Genomic DNA, 22208 nt, shown 5'->3' with positions numbered 1-22208 from the left:
CTTTGTGTTCACCAAGACACTTCCCCGTCCTCTCTGCCTGCTTTGCTCGCTCTGCACTCAACTTTTGCATAATCTATCTGCTTCCCTATTATTCAGTCCATTGCCTCTCTCTCCTCAGCTTTTGCATCCCTCTTTTTCCCCTTCCCTGGTAACAGCATGTGTTATCCTGACGACACCCCAGAATGCCTCTGTAAACAAACTAATTGTGGAGGGCAATTGGCTTGTGTTGTTGTGCAGCGATCAAACAAATGCCTCTCTGTTTTTGAACCAGGCCATATTATGCAAGGCCAAGTAATGCGATTCATCCCCTGATATGTTTCAGATTCACTTGGCGCCACAAAAGACCAATTGTATGGCTCTAATGAGGAGCTTTAAAGTTAATATCTTTCTTTTTTTCATGGGAATAGTTCATTGGAATAGTTTTGCAGCAAATACCAACCTGCGTGACCATCTATAAATAAGGATTGAAAAACCTGTGACAAAATATACTCACGTTACAGTGAGCAAAGAAATTACATCAACAAGAGCATCCTTGCTTAGTATTACTTTTTGATCTGCCTGCACTTTTTTGATTTTCATTCAATGTGCGTAATACATCAAACCAAATCCACAAACCCAGGGTTCGCTGTTTGGCCCGTTTCACTTCTCGATCTATACCGGGTCACTCGGTACAGTCATCCAATCACATGGTTCTTTTTATCAATGTCGTGCTGACAATGATGCACTTACTGACTCAAATAACCTTTAAACACCCTTGAGATATGATCTAGCAAACCTCCAAGGACCTCCAAATTCATATTCTTACCAAAATGCGTTTGAATTCAACATACTTTCATATCTGAAATCTTCTGAAAACATGCCTGGGTCACATTTGACCTCAAAATAAAAAGTAGAAGTAAAAATAAAATTCCCCATATTTGAGGAACCAGTTGTGTTCTGTGACATTATTTTCATTATTTTAATTACATTCATTAGAATTTTGTGTGTATTTTCATTTAATGCATAACCCACTTCACTGTAATATCTTTTTTAACTTTTACATTTGAATTATTCAAATGTAATACAACAAAATATTTCAATGATGTAGAAACGAATGACCAATTTAAATATTATATGATATTATTATTTGTAATAATTAATTAATATTTGATATTATTATTTAAATACTACAAAATAATAAAAATATAATATAATATAATATAATATAATATAATATAATATAATATAATATAATATAATATTTATTAACAGTAAGTAAGGTAATTGTAAAATTTAGGTATTGGGTAGGATTAGGGATGTAGAATATGGTTATGCAGAATATGTGATTTATAAGTACTAATAGACAGCCAATATGTTAATAATATACATCCAAATAAGCAACTAGTTAATAATGGCGATGGCAGTTTTATTTATATAGCACTATATAACCAGAGTTGACCAATAGCTTTACAACAGAATAGCCTAAAACATCAATAGCACAAAGAATAAGAAAAACCAAAAACAATTGAATAGAAAAACATCACAACATGCAGCAATATAGAAAATATATAGAACAAGAATAAAAAGAGTGCTTCAACCAGAATTAAAAGCCTTACAGAATAGATAGGTTTTTAATTTAGACTTAAAAATGGCCACAGAATTGTGGGAATTGTAATGAGAATCGTTCCACATACTTAAGTGTCGCCATATATATAAACTGTACTGTGATAGGCTTCTTATCTATTTAACTTGATTTGGGGTGTAAATATGTTGTAGAATGGAGTGAATCTGGAGTTTAGCAACTTGCAAACCCAGAGCGTTTACTGAGAAAGCTGTAGCAGAGGACAGCAGAATAAATCTTAAAAGAAGCTGCTTTACAATGAGTAAACGCAGTAATTCCCCTGTTAACACTAGAGAATGTTACCCCACACAGACACACACGTTTAAAGTGCAGACTACCCCCTAGTTCTATCCTTCTTTCATGTGGTTTCTTCACATCCTTCAAAAGACAACCAAATGACTCTGCAAACGGGCTGCAAATGTGTCATGCAGGTTATCCACAAAACCCTTTTAGCGCTGCAAGAATGCTTAACCAATCTAACCCAACGCATTGAGGTTGATGCTGACAAGCACAACAGGTTTGTAACACACTATCGGGAATTAAAGAGAGAAGAAAGAGACTATTTAAAAACCATTATACATTTTTATGCATTGTAAAATTATTTCAATTGAATCTATGCACATATCCATCCTCAGTTCTTATTATCATGATGTGAAAAATATCATTCTGATCATTGCCGTGTAAAAACAACAGTGATTATGGCTTTATTTGTTGTAATATCTTTATACTGATAGATAGATAGATAGATCAGGGCTCTAGAGTGTGACAAATTCGGTCGCACGTGCAACCTGGTACAACAACAAAAAAAAATCATAGGTCGCACCTGCGCGACACGCTGTTAGAGGGAAAAAAAAGTCTTCCTGTGGTTCAACAACAGACAGTAGAGCCCTGCATTTCAGCCTGAGTTCAACAGGCCCTGACTTTTTTACGCCCATCGAGCCGGGATTCGGGCCAATTTTCACGTCATAGTTCAGACGCGGACCGAATCTCCCACATTTTTTTGACTTCTCCTTACTTTAATATTTTAGACATCCATCCAATGTTGTCTATATGGACAGCGATAAAAAAAAAAGGTGAACTTGTAAAACTGCAGTGTTAAATGTGATGCGGTCGAAAATTCGGCTTCACTTAACTATTTACTGGTTTTAAACCTTTTTTTAAGAAACTGACACGTTTGGAAAAAAAAAAGGTTAGAAAAAAACTAAATTAGAACAAGTTGAATTTGAGTAATTGTAAAAAAATAAAAAAAAATAAATAAAAAAAAAAACACATATTCCTTAATATAGGTTTCAAGTTCTTGCTGAATTATTATTTGACTCGTTTTCATCAGATTTTATGGTGGAATGACATTGTTCTTGACAAGTTTTGTAAAATTTATAAGAAATGCGATGTATAAGCCTTTGTAAGGTAAACAAAGGTGCCACACCGTCATGATAATGAGAAAACAACTGGCATTTCATTTCATTATGGACACTCTCTCTCTGTATCTGTCCCTCTTAGTCACTTTCCTCTCTAATTGTGTCTCTCAATCACAAATGCACGGATGCAGAACTGTCAAGAGTGTTTTCTACATTATTCACCAGGGGCTTGGCTTATGTAATGCATTAATGTGAGCGTGTGCCTGTTGGGAAGCCAGAGTATCATCAAGTAGAATGCCTATGCTAATAACGGGGCTGATTATGCAATGCGCCTATTTACAAAAGCACCCACGCAAAACACATGCATGAGCACAGAAACCAGCCCTGGCAGGGCAGGAAATCTAATTGCTCTACAATCAGAGCAACCATCCCTTCTGTGACATTGACTGCCTCCGCCGCCACGCAACACCCTCCACATCCGCGTGCAACCTCGCATCGAGGCTAGCCAGTTCCCAGGTTGCCATAGCAACCGCACTGCACCTGCAGAACCCTGGCTGTGCGACGGCAGACAGTGACGTGTGGCCTCGCTCTGAACTGGACTCCTCCACAGTTGACGGTCTGAGCACTCGCTTTGCCTTAGTGTCACTGAATAACATATTAACATCAAACTACTACTAATACAGCAATGTACAGTGCTTTTATGCACATTTTCTGTATACATAAAATATACAGAGTACATATTTTGCCAAAATGAGCAGTATACCACTTTTTAAGGCTAAACAAAAAAAAGAAAACGATTAAAAAACAATTAAGTAATTGAATGCCTTATTTAAAAAAAAAGTCTGATAAAAAGCACATTTGTCATAATATCTCAATGACATAAAATTACTCTGCAAATGGAATGTGTTCAATGTGACCTTAGATTATTATATATTTTTTAATGATCAAAATATTGCAAAAAAAAAAAAAAATAATAATAATGATAATAATAATAATAAACTGACTTGAATTGATTTGAAAAATAAAACAAGTCAAATATTTTCTGGTTCCAAATTATTATTTACGGTGGCCGAGAAGTGCAAAACAATCACAAATTCCAAAAACAAAACAACAAATTACAAATGCAAATCTAATTTGGATCTGTCGTTGTTGTTTTCTGACTTGTTATAATGTTTTCGGAATTGTTGTTGTGTTTTTTCTGATTTTTTATTTTGTGTTTTTAGATTTGAGTTTGTAATTTATTATTTTGTTTTCAGAATTGTGATTTGTTATTATTAGTAATTATTTGATCAAACTGCCAAATATATTTTCCCCAATCAAAACAAAACTAAACGATATGAAACTAAACTAAACTGCCAAATATGAATACGGTTTTACACGAGACAAAACTAAATAAATAAACATATCAAAAATTTAAAATATCCATTTTTTGTTGCCAAGATGATGTAGTTGAAAAGACACCCCTTCATAAAACTTGTAGCTTCATGAAGTCATGTGACAAACATAATGAGGTCAAGTGATACTATAGTACAATACTGTACTTTCTAATAGTGCCTATTTTTAATAAGTTTAACCTAACATAAATATATTCATAAAGTAGAAAGCTGCTATTCTTGTCTTACACTCCATGCATTCCTTTAGGTCTTCTCTTTCTGCATTTTCTGTTTTTTTGTTTTGTTTTTTTGTTTTTTCAATTTACCCTCTGACTCCTCAGTGACCCAAACTATCTGTCGCGCCTGCAGCAGACATATTAGTGTTTTCTTATCTCAATGCAATGCATGCTCTCCTTCCCTCTTCCTGTTTTGCACCAGAGGAGGTGCCCTGCATTTTAAAGGAACGGACACGGCTTTCCTACACACAGATGAGATATGCAAAAACCCCACCTTGCATCAAAACAGCAATTCAGATAAATGGTCTGGATATGCTTTAGCTCATGTGGTAATTAGCTCTGGCACGTATACTGTTGATTTGACCCCATCTGCCCTAGATCAGCTGACACACTGTGCCACACACACTCATTGTTTACTACAGTATCTGAATTCCCTGCAGGTTTGCACATGACATGAGAGGTTTAAAGCAGAACAGAGGCTGATCTCATGTAAGTCATAAAAACAACCCCTCAAAAACACAAAAATGAAAGTGAGAAGTGACAGCTGATCTCACCTGTATGACAGGATTCCCTCCCTCCAGCAGAGCGATGGCCAGCAGGATGCTTTCCTGGAAGATTCGGTCACTCGTGGCGTTCATGATGAGGTCAATGACCAGATCAGACGCACCTTCTCTGTCCAGATGACACTGCACTTCTGCCAGGCTAATCTCCCCTCGACTGCCCACTGAACCTCCACCACCTCCTGGGAATAGATTTATTAAATATATATTATATATATATATATATATCCACACCACAGTTTATTATTGTTCAGTATTCTTCATCAAAAAAATCCTGCAAAAACAACATATTGCGGTTCCACAGACATATCAAGTAGCACAACTGTTTTCGACATTGATTGTAACAACTAATGTTTATTATAATTGATGTCCAAAAATTAGCTTTGCTATCAAATTACTTTGTAATATGAAAAATCATTTTTAAACATTGATTTAAAAAAAAAACATGCACTTTAATATTTGAACATGTAATATTTAACATTTAAATTGAACATTTATTTAATAATAATAAATATATATGTTTTTACTGTATTTTAGATCAAATAAATTCAGCATTGTGAGCATCTTACTGGAATATTGGCGTAATCAATTCAACGCATTTACATGACACATCATATGACAATGTTTTGATATTAGTTCACTTAATATTTCAGTAATTACAGAACTAAATAATCAATAACAATTATAAAAATATTGTCCAAATACAAGTCCATTTCTTATATAATTGCTGGCCTTTTTCAGTTCATTTTAATGGCACAACAAAAATCTCATAAAATCAAACCAAATTATGACCAAATCTCCACTGTATTCAGTGTTAAGAACTTGAACAGGCCTTTTTGATGAGATGTTGCATCAGGTTTACATGAAATCTAAGGACTGGTAGTCAATAAATGACCAAACAAATGACCTTTTTGGTAAGTTTGGGTCAAAATTTGACCAAAACCTAGTTTTCCTATCATCTGCAGTCAGCTTCCAGTCAGATATCTGCTTTAACACACTCGCTAGACTTTCTTAAGCAGGTGTGTCGTGAGGAAGTCCGAGTGCCACATTCTTGTCGCCTGGCAACAAGCGAAGGCTCTGAACATATAGAACACATAGCATAGAGAAGAAAGTGTTGGGGAAGGGAGTCAGCTATAGCAGCGGGGTATTACAAACTGAAGTTGGTGTCTATGTTTGAAAAGGTCAGCTCGCATCATGTATTATAAAGAAACTTAAGGAGCTGCACAAACCTGTCGGAGTCTTGGTCTGCCCGCTGGGGGCAAGCGGCCCGTTGCTGAAATTGTTCAAACTGTCTCGCCTGCCTCCCGGCTTGAAGTTGCCATAGTAACGGTTCACCAGGACTTGCCTCAAAGCTTCACTCTGACAACAGGGAAGAGGGCGGAGTCACAGGTGGGGCATTTTAACAAACATCATCAACGCCGAAAACATCAGTGTGCCACCATGACATACAATCTTTTTTTTTTTTTTTTTTACTTTTTTTTATGGAATAATTCACACATGTATGCTTCCACAGAAGGTCAACAAGAAACAAAGAGTTTTCCAACATTTAAAGGGGTCATAACATGAGAAATCAAATCTGCTTTGATGTTTTTGGCATAAAAGAGGTCTTTGTTCCATTAAAGATCCTGCAAGTTTCGTAGCTTACAACACCCTCCTCGTTATAAACAAAACATTTATTTAATCAAGCTCCATCATCTGGCGCAGTCATTTGCATAAATACTGCCTCCAGGGCGAGACATTGACGAATAGTCTTCTTCTCACCATAGGCCCCGCCCACTGGCGTTCTTGATCACGCTGAATACGAGTGTCACGTCAAAAGCAAACATAAATTACAATCACGGCCTCTATCTTGTCTTCATTGAATACAGTATACAGATCCTTGAGTCTGTCGTCAGGACAAATGGAGGGAAAGAACGTTTAAAAAGCTTTTTCGCATCTTTGTACAGATTTCAGAAGGATCCCAGGGTTAGTAACAAGTGGATCATTTATTTTTACTGGCACCCCAGATCGTGTCAGAGGATTGGTCGGAGCATTTTGTTTTGTAAACAAGGCACAGTGTCACGGAGCGCTCACAAAGAAACGTTTGTTGAAAGATGAAGCAGTACTAGATCTGACTGAAGCTGCTTCACAAACCATGAGTAAATGATTTCAGAATTTTTGTCTGAAAATTAGCGCTTTATTTTGATTATGTTGTTAAAACACTCACATGCAATAGGAGGAGGCATTAATACAGCTTCCTATACAATGAAGTTAGCCTATCTTAACAGTGATTGATTAATGAGAAGCCTTAAAGGATACGCCCCTTAAAAACAAGTTCAGAATGAGGGTTATAATGAGGGAATGAGGTTTTTTGTTGTGTGTGTGTGTGTGTGTGTGTGTGTGTGTGTGTGTGTGTGCGCGCGCGCACAAAAACTTGATTAACGTTATAATCAAACCCCAGGGAACATATTCAAATGAAAAAAATCCATGTCATGACCCCTTTAACTTGAAGCCTGTATATCATTTGGGTTTGTGGTCAGTAAAATTTTATTTAATAGTTAATATTAATAGTTTAATTCAGGTAGAATGGATTAAATTGATCAAAAGTGAGAGTAAATACATAAAGTATTTATATTTTAATGAAATAGAAATAAATTAAAACAAGCCTCTAAATAAAGACATTTCTTTAGAACTTTCTATTGAGTCCTAATAAATATTTTCCCATAAAAAAAAACCAAATGAGTAGAAACATTTTTTTTCAATGTTTCTTGAACACGAATACAGCATAAAAGAAACAAAACAGTTATTTTAAATTGTTATAATTCACAATATTACAGTTTTTAGTGTGCAGACAAATCTTAACCAAACTTTTGAAAGATAGTGTATTTAAAATGCCAATTTGCTTTATATACATTGGAATGGTTTATAATACATCACAATGATACCTGCTACACCTTTAAAGAGCATAACTCATAATAAACTTTGAGTGCTCACTTAGCAAAGGTGTAACTATGTATATGTTATGCAGTATGTTATAACTGTCTAAAGGTGTATTATGTAATATATTATACTGAAATTCTCAATAGCGTGTTACATAAACAGGCTTCAAGGAAAGTGTTACTGAATTAATTTCCTTAGTTGGATGATACTCAGCTCCTTCTCAAGACCAAGTCCTACCTCGTCCTATTACATTTGATTAGTTCAGTCAGAAACAGGTCAGAAAGGAAGACAGAATCTGATAACGCTAGATCCATTTTCTTAGTCGCATCTGACCCCATAATACCAGAGGCCTCAGATACAAGACACCGCACCAATTAAAAATGATCCTAATTCAGTGATTACACAGTTAAAAACAAACCCAACTGAAACACCCTCGAACCCGAGGCCGTGGAACCACACTCACACAACATCAAGATGTTAATCACTTATAAACGGATCAGTCGCCTTCTATAAACATAAAGAGCAAATAATCATCCGGTGAAACCTCCACCCCTTTAGATCAGACAGGAGGGTGTGAACAGGGCGAGTTTGTGAACGGGCAAATCAAACGCTGACCAGGGGGTGCGTCCCGTGCCCCGTTTCTTTACCTACCCTTCTCTGATCCTCCAGTTGCTTCTGGGGCTGGTTCGGATCAAACTCCTGAATGACGTGAGTTAGCAGAAAGCAAAAAGGAGGGAAGAAAAATGAGAAGCTTAAAAAAAAAAAGAAAGCGGTCAAGACTGAGAACATTAGTCACTATTTAGGCATGCACAAAAAAAGTGGGGCAGATTACATCATGCTGTTAAATTAGAGGCTTGGTGTGTGTGTGTGTGAGAACATGTGTGTGTTTGTGAGCAGACAGACACTGAGGGACATCAAGCAGAGCAGAGCAGAGGAGCATGAGCTTCAGTTTATCCATAAAGCCCTAAAATAATCCCTAAAAGGAAGCAGGAAAGGTGGTAAAACAGGAAAACTAATACATAATACATTTCATAATTTGTTTTTGACTCCCCTGCCCTTTAACGAATACACACTCTGTTGTTTGGCAGCATCAAACTCTGCTAACCTATTCTACCGGCCGTCTGTTTTACGTTGGACCGTAGTTGTGTTTCTACAGCGGCAAGAGCGGGAATGAAACCATGTTAATTACATAAGCACCGCACAGGGCGCCAAAACTAGAAACGTAAGCCATGAGTGAGAGGAATGAGAGAGAGAGGAGAGAGAAAACTTTTATCCAGATTATGTAATGGATCCTGTGTAATATTGACACACACTGCGGCCCATGCCCTCAGATGCCTTGGAAAAGCAGTAGGTTTGCTTTTCTTCCTTTTTTCTTCCTGTCTGTCATACACACGGATATACAGTACATGCAAAATGTACAACAGCCACAGGCTACTTTTCTGCAGCCTTGGTTTCAGAAGGTTTCTTCCTCATTCAGTTTCTCCACAGGCATTTCAAAAACTCCATAAATAAATAATTACATTGAAGAAAGGATTTGAACTCATAAAGCAATTCAACTAGTTTGCAGAATGAATGAAACACTTCAGAGACTTTGGAAGGTCAGAGAAAAGTCCAAAATCGAACCAAAATCGTTGTTCTTGTTGCAACAGCAACTTTTACTTCATCCTGAAATTTGGTTAGTTAACTTTGATTTGGATCAAACTATTTAAGAAAATCAGAGAAAATAAAGGAAGATTATAAAGAAAATTATAAAGGAATTAAAGTGATAGTCCATCCAAACAGTTTAATTTATTCACCTTCATATCGCTCCATAACTTTCTGAGTTTCTTTGTTATGTTGAACATAAAAGAGGATAAATTGAAGAATACTGGTAATCAAAAATGTGATGGTCCCCACTGACTTAAATTGAATTTATTTCCCTACTATGTAAGTCAATGGGGACCAACAAAGTTAAATTCTTCAAAATATCTTCCTTTGTGTTCAGCATAAGAAAGAAACTCAATTATGTTTGGAACAACAGTAAATGATGACAAAATCTTACTTTTCGGTTGAACTCTACCTTTAACCACACATCCCATGAAGCACAGTCAATGACATGCATGACAATAAAATGTAAAACTATCGACTTAAAGTAATTCATGATTAGACCTTATGTTATATAACATAAACAAGAACATAATAATGCTAACAATAATTATAATAATTATAATGATTAAATTCAACATACCAATAATTACAGCAAAACATTCAAAAACAAAAGTGTTTCATGGGAGTGGAAGGTGAATGTGTTGAATTCTTTGAGCATGTGTTTTGTTGCCATAATAAAGCAACTTTAATTGGAACATCCTTCTTCAGAAGTTAATCTATAATTTGGTTAGTAAACACAGTTTAAAATTAAAACTGTTGAAATCTAGAACGAAAAAAGCTTCTACAGAAGCACATGGTATGCTTCTTTTGAAAGGTCATTTGTTATCAGGTAACGTCTCAATGGAGAAAATGAATGGGTTTTGACACCCAGATCCCAATCAATAATCAGCAAGACCAAAAAGAGGTCAGCTTTTAGATATATTTCCACACTGAGGGGGAAAACAGATCTAAGAGGAAAGATCTAAGTGTGGTGCGTGCCAGCGTGGGGCTTTGTTTTCCCATTTGCATGGGCAGAGATGACTCAAAGCGGAGATAAAGAGGCTATTGCAATGAAATGAGGCAAGGACATGGTATGAGACGATCAACTACTGACTGCAACAACCCATATTCCCACTTTCCAGCCCAAGGTTGGCAGGGAGGGTGAATATGTGTTGGACACACCTCTGCTGGGACCTCTGGTTCTGGTGGGGGTGCAAGCTAATGGAGATAAAAAGTCATGAGTTAGTTAATGCAGATTAGTCTCTGGCATTGCTAGAACGTGTTAATGCCCTTGACAAACTAGAAACTCATTAATGCAGCGTGCATCAGACCCATCAGAAATAACCAGCCTGAAAGAATGGACTTTCCTACACTTAAGCGTCTGCAGATTGGGGAGGCTGCACATTCATCTATGCCAGCGTAAGAATGATTGACCTCACGACAGCCTACATGTCGGGTTCTCATCAAAAAGGGTCATTGCAGTGGGAAAACAGGCAAAGATGTGCACACAAACATATTATAATTGATAAAAGGCTTCAATGGCGAATCTCAAGGAGTAATGTAATGCATTCTCAAGTCATGACTTGGCAGAAAAAAAAACATTACTATTAATTGTTACCAAGTTGGGTGTGGGATAAAAACTTTGTGTGTGTGTGTGTGTGGTTGGTTTTCAAAAAGGTATGTACAACGTGTTTGGTCCTGTCACAACATTGAATCCATCTGGATGTGAGCGGATAAGTATTTCCACAATTATTGGTGCATTAGTAAGACAAGAAAAGACACATAAAATCAAAAGTTAAAGTCGTGCAAGAGCAGAAGGGAACGAGCAAAGCAGGCGACATGCACGGCATGAAAACAGTTCCTTGTGTGACACGTCAGAGACAATGAAAACGATGACTAGTGTGAGTATAGTACTATCAACCAAAAATAAATAAATAATAATAATTCAGATAACATAAACACTCAGTGCCATTTGAAATCATTAACATTTGTTTGATTCAAAAGGATGCAAAGAGGAAAATTTGAGCATGTTGTCTGGAACCATTCTAGCACAAAGAAAAGGGGGGTTCTAAATTAGCAACAGCCGTGACGCACGCGCATGTTTGTCTGAGTAATACTGCAACCAGTAAGGAATCTCCCTTTCTGCGACATCATTTTTCAGCTGGAAAATAATGCTGCTGCAAAACACAAGGTGTGAATGCGAAATGTCCCTCTCTAGCCACCATAAATGCATGCTTTCATCACATGCTATAAAAACACTTTCTTGTGAATTTCCCCACAAGAAATCGATAAAGCGCATCCATTCATCCGAATTCGATTTAACACTGACTTCTCAAACAGCTCTTGGCTACTTTTTACTTCCAGTGCAAGTCACAAGTTTGTGTGTCACAAGTTTGTCGGGTGTTGGGACGAAACACCTCGAGCATGCACTGATATCACGGCTTTATTCTTTGCAGTGCATGTCAATGGCGAGAAGCTTCAAGGGTCGATTTCAGTCACTGTCATTGTCGAAAAAAGCACAGTTGGGTTTGCAAACACACTTCTTAACCTGATAAGCTCAATAACATAATGTGTCTCTGTCTTACAGCTCTGGCCTAAAGACTGAAGGAAACACACTTGGTGACCTCATTTACGCATTTCAGCCTCACAAGACGGAAACTGAGCTGTTGCGTTCACAAAAAGGTTTAGGACGTTGTATGCCCACCGGAGGGTCTTCTTCACTGCCAGTGTCTTTTAGTAAACAGCCCGTCGCACTTTTATTGCCAATTATTGCAGAAGGTCACACATCAGTAAAGAGCCTTGATTCCAGGAAAAAAACGAGGAAAAAAAAAAGAAGGGCAGGTCTTATGTAACCTCTGCTTGCGAGCTGGCGGGTGTCCAGGAATCGTGCTGCACAAAGGCGAGGAAACTGGGACAACGGGGATGTGTCCACAGCTCCCCCTGATGGACGACACCAGACGTGCAGAGGAGGAGCCAGAGATAACAGAGGACACATGAGGACAACAGACCCCAACTGACACACACTGACTACTGCAACTGACTCAATCTACTGACAGAGAGAGAGAGAGAGAGAGAGAGAGAGAGAGAGAGAGAGAGAGAAAGAGAGGGACAGAGCAAAAGATAAAGGCAATGAAAAATATACATAAACAATGAGAAAGAGACACAGGCAGACAGACAGAAAATAAAGTGAGAGAGAAAGACAGAAAGAAAGATTATGACAGACAGAAAAAAGCAGAACGGAGAGTAAGACTATAACAGAGGCAGACAGAAAGGCTTACAAATATAAAAATAAAAAAATGACACTTTATTTTGAGGTCCCATTCTTGCTATAAACAAACCATTAGCTACGTCCTTTGATTCAGTAAACGCCTAGTTTGCTGCTTATTAATAGTCAGTAAGGTATTTGTTGAGTTTAGGTATTGCGTAGGATTAGGGATGTAAAATATGCTTAATAAGTACTGATAAACAGGCAATATGCTATTAATATTCATGCTAATAAGCAACTAATAAATAGTGAGAATTGGTCCCTGTATTAAAGTGTTACCAAATAAAACAACATGAAAACAGAATGATAGAAAGTCATTGAAAATGTGGGACAGAGACAGTCAGAAATATTAAAAACAAGACTACTCATGGTTGGGAGAGGGTCTTGCACAGCCCAGATGAAGGAGACACACACACCTCATCACGTGCACACACACCGCTCTCTCCATCCACATTACATAAGCTTCTCTGCTCAGCAGCACGGCCGTATTGTCAACCTAAATCCATATTATCTTCTCCATCCCTCTTACATCACACACACACACAGACACATTCTCTTATATAAAGATGAAGCGAGACACACAGAGGGAGAGGTGTCGTATGTGATGAGCAGGGATGGCCAGTGAAAACATGTGATGTGAACACGTGTGTAAGTGTGTATGAGGGCTCAGACTCATGATGCGCTCTTAGGACATGACCTCACAATCATCATCAAAAAACTGTGATCATGCAAAACATCCATCATATATATACAGTATATGTGTGTGAGTGTGTGTGCGTGTATAGGGCCATTGCATCATATAACTTTAATATACTGTACTGTATTAATATACTGTATATATGCAACCATTCAAAAATTTGGGATCTGTAAATTGAATGCAATTTATTCCTGTGATGCAAAGCTGAAATTTAAGCATCATAACTCCAGTCTTGGGGCGTGTTCACACTTGGCGTTTTCTTTGAAAAAAAAAAACATGTAGTAAAATAAAATGCTGGCAGCGTTTTGCTTTCAAATAGTCTTCTGTTGCTAAAACAACAGCTGCAAAGGTGGCTTATCGCTGTGTGCTGCAGAGATGTCGGCTTTAGAAGGGGAGGGTATCGTCAGTTCATGACGACGTTTGTGGAAAGCGCAAAGTTATACAGGGAAGGAAACTAGGGTTTTTCCAACAATTTATTCCACTAGCTCTGGTTGGATGATGCACGGTTCGCGGCATATTTTTTTAGACTAGATATACTTTTGTACTCATCATGCAACTCCTTGTGCTCCGAAACTAGTACGATCTGACTACAAAGCTACCTTCTCCGGTTTTTATTTTATTTTATTTTTTATTTTTTATGAAAACAACTCACCACTTGATTGTCATTGGTCAGTTGTCAAAAAGGCACTTGACGTAAAAAATAATGCTGGTCGTGGTGTTTTATAAAGCGCTCAGGACTTTTTTGAAAACACAATTTTCTCCATAGTATTATAATGTAAAACAGATGCTGACAGCTTAAAAAAAGCCAACAAGTGTGAACATAGCCTCAGGTGTCATATGATCTTTCAGAGATCATTCTAATATGCTGATTTGCTGCTCAAGAAACTTTCTTATTAATATCAATGTTTAAATCAGCTTTACTGCTTACTATTTTGGTGGAAACTGTACTGTACTGTTGTTTTCAGGATTCCCTGATGAATAGAAAGTTCATAAGAACACAATTTATTTCAAATGAAAATATTTCATAACATTATTATGGTTTTATTTATTCGCTTTGGTACTATTTTCACAAGCAAAGTGTACATTTTCACAACTCATAGTACTAATATCACATCAGATCATCAAAAGTGCACTTTTTTCAAACATTTCAGCATATTTTCGATTGTGTTAGTACAATGCACAAAACCACAAAGTATCCTTTTCTCTACACAAAATAAGTGTTTCATCTTAATAAATGTGTCATTCACAGTAACCACCTTTCATAAATCTCTCACTATCAAACTTTTGATTTTCATCTCTTCTCGTTCAGTTTAATACATTTGTCTATTATTTAATCCAACTGATCTTAATGGTTAATCACTGAACCGTTGGGTAAACCTATAGATTTTAAATTGGTTTGTCAGGAATATACAGTATATGGATTTTGAGAACTACGTGGTGGAAACATCTCTATGTACGCAGCTATCTCTGAAGATGGTGTTGTAGGACGTAGGCCATTACTTGGCTCCTATAATGCTGCACATCTTATTGAGTTCCTCAATGAAATTGAGCCTGCCTGTCATGGTATAAATGGGTCACCTATGTAACTGTGTGGGACAATGTCAGGTTTCACCACGCAGAGGTAGTTCAATGGTTTTAAGCCCATCCCCGATTCATGATCCTCTACCTGCCTCCATACTCTACCTTCCTCAACCCTGAGGAATTGTTTTCAGCATGGGGGTGGAAGGTCTGATCGCCAACCCCTTGAGCGTGATACCCTCCTTCAGGCCATGGATGATGCATGTGATGACATTAGTGTAGACCAATGGCAAGTCTTGATTCGCCACGCCAAAAGGTTTTTTCCAAGGTGCTTGAACAATGATAACATTCATTGTGATGTGAATGAGAATCTATGGCCAAATGCTCAAGACAGGCTTGATTCAAATTATTGTAATGTGTGCACTAAATGTATGTTTTCTTCTCATTTAGTTAAATTTCATTATAGAAAATATACCTATGTTATAATTATATCTGAAAAATAAAAACTAATTCGCCCAAATTATTGTAGAGGATGTCTTCATTGATCCTTCACTTGATTACACATAGGATGGATATTTTGGAAATTATAGATTATGTAAATGTTGGGTAATGTATTAAATATATTGGTATATAAAAGTGTATTGCCTAATGTGAAAACTGTGTAATCTGTCTTTTATAGTACTGTAGCATATTAATTTCAGCACTTCTAAGGCTGATTTGAAACCAGTATCTTGCATTGTTTGCCATTGGATGAACTGAATGTTAAAAGTACTAAACTGAAAGAAGATTAATACTGTTGTGTTTCGGTGATTAAACCAAATGTTCTCATTACATATTACAATAATCTTGTGTTTGAAACAATGATTATATGGAATGAAAACATGTGCAACTGAATGAAAGCATAAGATCAGGTTTTGAAAGAATGACTAGCTGTGTTACAAGTGTGATCAGTTTGGATTTTTGTACTAAGAGTTTTGAAAATGTACACCTTATTTGTGAAAATAGTACCAAAGCGAATAAAAAAAACTGTAATGTATCTACGGTCACATTTGATTACTGTGTCCTTGCTTAATGAAAGTTAGGAAAAACTGATCTTACTGACCCCAAACATTTTAAATGGTATATATACACATACATATATGTGTGTGTGTGTTTGTGTTTGTGTACCTACTTAACCATATTTTGGGGACAAATTTGTACCCAAAGTGAGCTAAACCTGACAAAATCTCCAAAAGACATCCTCATTTGTAATACTGTTATAGAAATAAGTAAACAACGGGTTTTTTTTTTTGTTTTTTTTTGTAATAATGCAGAAAGTTTTCTGTAAGGTTGGTGTAGGGCGATAGAATATACGGTCTGTACAGTATAAAAATCATAAGTAAACGTGTGTGTGTGTGTGTGTGCGTGTGGTAAAAAAGACAAATGCTGTCAATAACCTGCATCAAACCCAGCTTTTTCGCCTAGAAAGCAATTTACTCACGTCACCTCATTTATCGAAATGCCCCCTTCAGCAATTCAGCCTTATCTTTCACTAGAAAGAATGTATAGGAAAAAAGCACACATTGCATTTTTAAATGGCTCAAGCCGACCATTTGACGTACTGTTTTTTTTCCTCAGAAGGAGTGTATTACTTAAACTTGTGCGATATGGTTTCTGCTGACCTTAATTTAACACCAAAACACCCAAAAAAAAAAAAAACACTGATGAACACACCCTTTAGTGACCTTTTACACTTCTCCTATACAAAAACAAGTCATGATGACACTCAAACAGACACACATGTACACAAATAATAATGCCATTTTTCTTGCCATGTGGCACAGCTGCATGTATCTTCAAGAACGTTCACACATGTCCTCCTGTTATTGGGAGACCAGGTCCCATTTCATCCCTGGAAGTGATAGGAGAGCAGTGACTATAAATATAGTATGAACTCCCACCCGCCTTTCTGACTTCAACTCAAACACGCACAGGCGCTCACTTTAAACTTCCAGTTTACAGATGAATTGCCACCTCTCACATAGAAAGGAGTCAATGGAAAGCAACCAAAAAGATTGGGTTTACTCATTATTATAGCACTTGCATGACAGACCTACACTACATATTTGAAATAAACGGCAGACTTTTTTTGAAAACTTCCCACTGACTAATATATTGTTAGAATATTTGTTACTAAAAATCCAGTTCAGATTACATTTGCACTATGAATTATGATTTGCAAACCAATATGGATTGGGATCAATAAGTGAAGCAAAATGCTATTAAGACTTGTTTACAGCATCTGTGTTCATTAGAAAGAATTACAGATGACGGGAATCGATTCAGAAATCGAATTAGTGGTATTCCAACTTAATTTCTAACTGATCCTGCTTTTTCCAGAACTTCTAAGCGTTTACGCATTTATCTGCGTCAGAGATCCATCAGAGCTTTTTACAATATGGTGTGTGGGTGCCATGCTGTTTATTATTTACGCCTTTATTTATGTGAACAGTCAACGGAAAACTGGCAGCAAAGCTTTTTATTTATTCAGAACCAGACTTTTTTTTTTTTTTTTTTTTTTTACGCAAGCACTTCCGGAAAGACAAATCGAATTATAATTTACACTTTATTCAACTACGTATGTATTCACTTATCTCACATTAAAACTTCAAATCACACACACACACAAAAGATTTATATTGTTAATAAACTGTTGAAGTTGCCGTTTTTTGGTTTGTCAGATCAAGAAATCACAAACTAAGCCTGAAAACAGTTTTCAGTTTTCAGTTCCTTGCAAATGCAGCTGAATGAGCCACAATTTCACAATTTACCTGAACTGGGTTTGGCCTTATAGAGTTTTGCTAGATCATCAGCGAAATGTGTTTTTGGCTTGCTTAATACTGTGTTATTATCGTAAAAAAGAAACTCTGTAATTCCTTCTTCTTCAGAGCTTAAACACACAGCCAGTGATATGTTGTGACGTCCCTGTTAAACCTCCTCTGTTGTTGTTTCTCAGCAATAAACGTAACAGGAACGTAAACTTGAATTAACGCTACAGAGAGGAAGTGCGAACGAAGTGTGGTGGGCTGATACACTTACACGCATTTTCACCAGCACACGCCATCTAAAATAAGGCCAGCGGTAAAAAACACATGCATACAAACACACACTGAAACTATCAGCTGAGGTTAACTGCACGCAACCTCAACACACACAGACAGACAACAAAAACGGCCAGTTTGTGGTGAAGTCACGTTGAACAAGAACAAGCACTAAGTAGGACGACTGCATTGGTGTGAGAGCGGGAAGCCCAACTTAACATAGCAAATAATAAAACCAAAAATAAAAAAACAACCTCAGCCACATCCAGCTCATCATCAAAGGCAATTAGCTGGAAGAGAAGAGCATACAGCAAAGTTAGTATTGTGAAGGAAGGTCAGAGAACGCTCAAATAAAATAAATGCCAAACAACGGTCGTTAGTGACATAACACAAGATTATTGTGATTGTTATTTATCAGCATTAGCTCTAAAAGCATTAGTTGCCAACTACAAAAAGGTGTGACCAAATCTTGTCAGTCTTAGTTAAAGACCCCATGAATTCATGAGTGCAGTTTTCAAAATAAAATAAAATAAAATAAAATAAAATAAAATAAAATAAAATTTAATTTAATTTAATAAAAATGTAATAAAAAAAAATAATAAATATAAAAAATGTATATAAACAGATGAAATAAAACAATCAAAAATAAAATGAGATTAAATAAAGAATCAAATCAAATAAAACAATATAAATACACTAGCACACGGATGGTCTCAAATCTAACAAGACAAAGAATTAAAACCTTAAACTATCATTTTGTTTTCATGGAATCTTTAAATCAGAAATTGGATATAGCCAGAATTAAAATAAAATCTTAGGCATTCAGATATGTTAGTGATGTTAATAGGGTGTTCATTCATTTAGAGCTGGTAAAAAATTAAATTTAGGATGCAAAACCAGATTAGGAAAATCAGCATGTTTTATAAGGACACGAGTCATGAACAGTTGCATGTGTGTGTGTGTGTTTGTGCGCAGTTATGCATATAAAAGTACATACGCTAATAAAAACAGCATGTCGGATGTTTAACACAGTCCTCTGAACTTGGTTTTGGGCAGTTATGTGGAAAGACGGAGTGAAGTGTGTACTGTGAGGCCTGTTTTGCTATTTTTAAGGGTAATATGAACAAATATAGAGTAACACACACCAAAGGATTCCTGTAATCTCATCAAGATGCATAATAGTGCTGTAGATGACAGGTTTGTGTACGTGGAAGGATATTTTTCATTTGTTTTATGCAACTACAGCATGTATGTTACCTTTTCCCCATAGCCACGGTCCTTCGTCATCATTTCTCGAAGCGTCTGCAAAACCTTTATACACAAACGCTCCTCGTTCTCCTCTAAAAGCTGTTTAGTGTGTTTTATTAATCTGAAAGAGAAAAACACAGTACGTCTCACAAGTTTGTTAATACAATCTTTTGCAGATATATATATATATATATATATATATATATATATATATATATATATATATATATATATATATATATATATATATATATATATATATATATATATATATATAATGACCCCACATTAATGCAGTGAGGCTGTCCTTATAAATATTCTGTGAACTAAAAAAAACTCTGACTTAAACTGAAAAAAGAAAGAAAAGAAACCAGATTGAAACCACAATCTGAGCTGTTAATAGACTTTCATTGTGCTCCCACTGACAGTACATTGTAATGAAACTCCATTCCTGAATCAGCTAATCCTGCATCTCAGCATTACTCCCACACGCAAACAGACACAGAAGGCCTCACCAAACACACACAACCTCTTGTGTAGCTCTGAGGAGGAGTCTCTCACAACACAAGGAAACACACTGAGGACAGGTGAAGGACAGTAAGCACTACTGCAACACTGCATAATGTGGCTCAGTGATTTATTTTTCATATGCTTCATAGGTTTTGATCCTATATGTGTTTAAGGTCACCCAATGAAACATATTCACAGATGCTATTGGTTCATAACAAAAAGAGGAAGACTGTTATGACAGTTTTGTCCTCTCAGTTCAGGAAGTTTTATGGTCTAAGGTTTATAGGAAAAGGAAACTAACTTAGAGATGAAGCCTCCGCTCTCGCATTTCCGTCGAGCATCTGTGTTTTCGGGGAAGAGCAGCTCTGGGCGATGCAGTACATCTACCAACACCGAGAGCTCAGCTTGAACCAGCGGCCGCAGACGATCCTCCAGAGCAGACACGATGTCCTGACAAACACACATTAGGCCACAAACAAAGACAACAATTCAATTATTTTGATCATGTGCAGCTAAAGCTGTGCACAGTGACAATATAACACGTTTGACCACAGGATGTAGAAGAGACACTCGTCAAGCACCAAATGGGACTGAAACCTGACACTGACGAGTGCATAAATGTGGTTGATTACGTTATTTTAGAAAGCAAAACCTCACAAACTATTTGTGTGGCACATATCATACTTCACAAAGAGATAAACACTGGCTTATTTTATATATGTGACCCTGGACCACAGTCATGAGGGTCATTTTTTTTACATATTAAAGCTGAATAAATAAGCGTTCCATTGATGTATGGTTTGTTAGGATGAGATAATACAACTATTTGGAAATCTGGAATCTGAGGGGGCCAAAAAAATCTAAATACTGAGAAAATCAGTTGTCCAGATGAAGTCCCTAGCAATGCATATTACTAATAAAAAATTTAAGTTTTTACATATTTACCATAGGAAATGTACAAAATATCTTCATGGAACACAATCTTTACTGAAAGGGATAGTTCCCCTAAAAATGATAATTCTGTCATCATTTACTCACCGTTGCGTCATTCCAAACCTGTAGGAGTTAGAAGATATTTTGAAGATTGCTGGTAATCAAACAGTTGATGGATGCCATTGACTTCCATAGATTAATAAAATAAAATGCAATAAAAAACAGTAGCTATTTGTTTATTTTATTTAGGTTTTTTTTTCCTTGTAAATGCCTTTACTGTCATTTTTTGTCAATATAATACATCCATTTTTTTTTCATTTAATTAATCTTTCAGACACTACTGTACATATTTTATTGAATACAATAATATTAACAACATTAAGTTACATATTTATTTTGTTAATATATTTTATATTGTTTATATTATTAAATATTGAATGCTTTTCCCTTTTATAAGTGTAACAAACAGGTGATCATGTCACTTGCATCATATATGTATATACAACCATCCTGTATAATTTTCATTGGCAATGAATTTCATTCATCGGTCTCATTGGCCGGTGTGGTAAAAAGCCATTTTTGGACCAAGGGCACGATTTGATTTCGTAGCGAGGGCTGAATCCAGCAGCCCTAAGGCTCACAGCACAGACGTGAGCTGTGCAAACGTGTCTGAACACTCGCCAACTCACTCCACAGCTGCGCGGGGGTGGAGACAGACGTGATGAAGACATGGTTTACCGCAAGTCGCTAACTCACCCTTCCCCTCCCCCAAGCTAGATGACACCCCTCAACTGACCTCTATCCCCCTTCACCATCTTCTAAGTGGAGTATGAAAGCAGCAATCGAGAGGAAATGCATGTTCACAACACCAGCTTCTATTAACCAGACGTCTTTTTTTCAGTATTTCACCATTGCACTTTTCAAAGAAAATAACTGCTGTTCCTCTGTTAAACAAAAGAGCAGGGGCTTCTTGATACCACAGGGGACATATCAGTAGAAGCTGCTGTATACGTTTTTAATGGCGTCATATGGGTCATTTAACCAAACATGCTCTGCATTTAAAAAACAACTTTAATACTTAAAAAAAAAAAATCCTGTCATCATGTGGATGTTGCTTTTGAACTTTCCTCAATCCAAGTCTTCCAAATTCTTGCTGTATAATTATTTGTTGTTACCATCAACATCGCAGCCTTTCTGAAGGCTGTATTTGATACAAACATAAAGTTAAAATGTATTCATTTAGCTCGAGGTGCAATGAATGCAAATCATTATTAATGCATTTTTA

At 36.5% G+C, this 22208-nt stretch overlaps 1 protein-coding gene across 13 annotated transcripts in view; it reads right to left on the bottom strand.

The window, feature by feature from the left end:
* Positions 1 to 22208, bottom strand: part of LOC127968107 (inositol 1,4,5-trisphosphate receptor type 1) — a 131561-nt gene that overhangs the window by 43752 nt on the left and 65601 nt on the right. For 10 of the 13 annotated variants that reach the window (XM_052569008.1, XM_052569001.1, XM_052569009.1 and 7 more), the window contains 7 exons: positions 20292 to 20440; positions 19490 to 19601; positions 18487 to 18522; positions 10855 to 10890; positions 8698 to 8745; positions 6357 to 6486; positions 5122 to 5309 (listed from right to left, as the gene is read on the bottom strand). In XM_052569008.1, coding sequence (XP_052424968.1) covers positions 5122 to 5309; positions 6357 to 6486; positions 8698 to 8745; positions 10855 to 10890; positions 18487 to 18522; positions 19490 to 19601; positions 20292 to 20440 — 699 coding nt within the window. The remainder of the gene's footprint in view (positions 1 to 5121; positions 5310 to 6356; positions 6487 to 8697; positions 8746 to 10854; positions 10891 to 18486; positions 18523 to 19489; positions 19602 to 20291; positions 20441 to 22208) is intronic. The other 3 variants (XM_052569006.1, XM_052569007.1, XM_052569000.1) reach the window with 2 other exon arrangements.

This window comes from Carassius gibelio, chromosome B11, assembly GCF_023724105.1.
Source record: "Carassius gibelio isolate Cgi1373 ecotype wild population from Czech Republic chromosome B11, carGib1.2-hapl.c, whole genome shotgun sequence".
Lineage (NCBI taxonomy): Eukaryota > Metazoa > Chordata > Actinopteri > Cypriniformes > Cyprinidae > Carassius > Carassius gibelio.
Note: the sequence above shows the minus strand (reverse complement) of the source record. Positions and strands in the feature narration are given on the sequence as shown.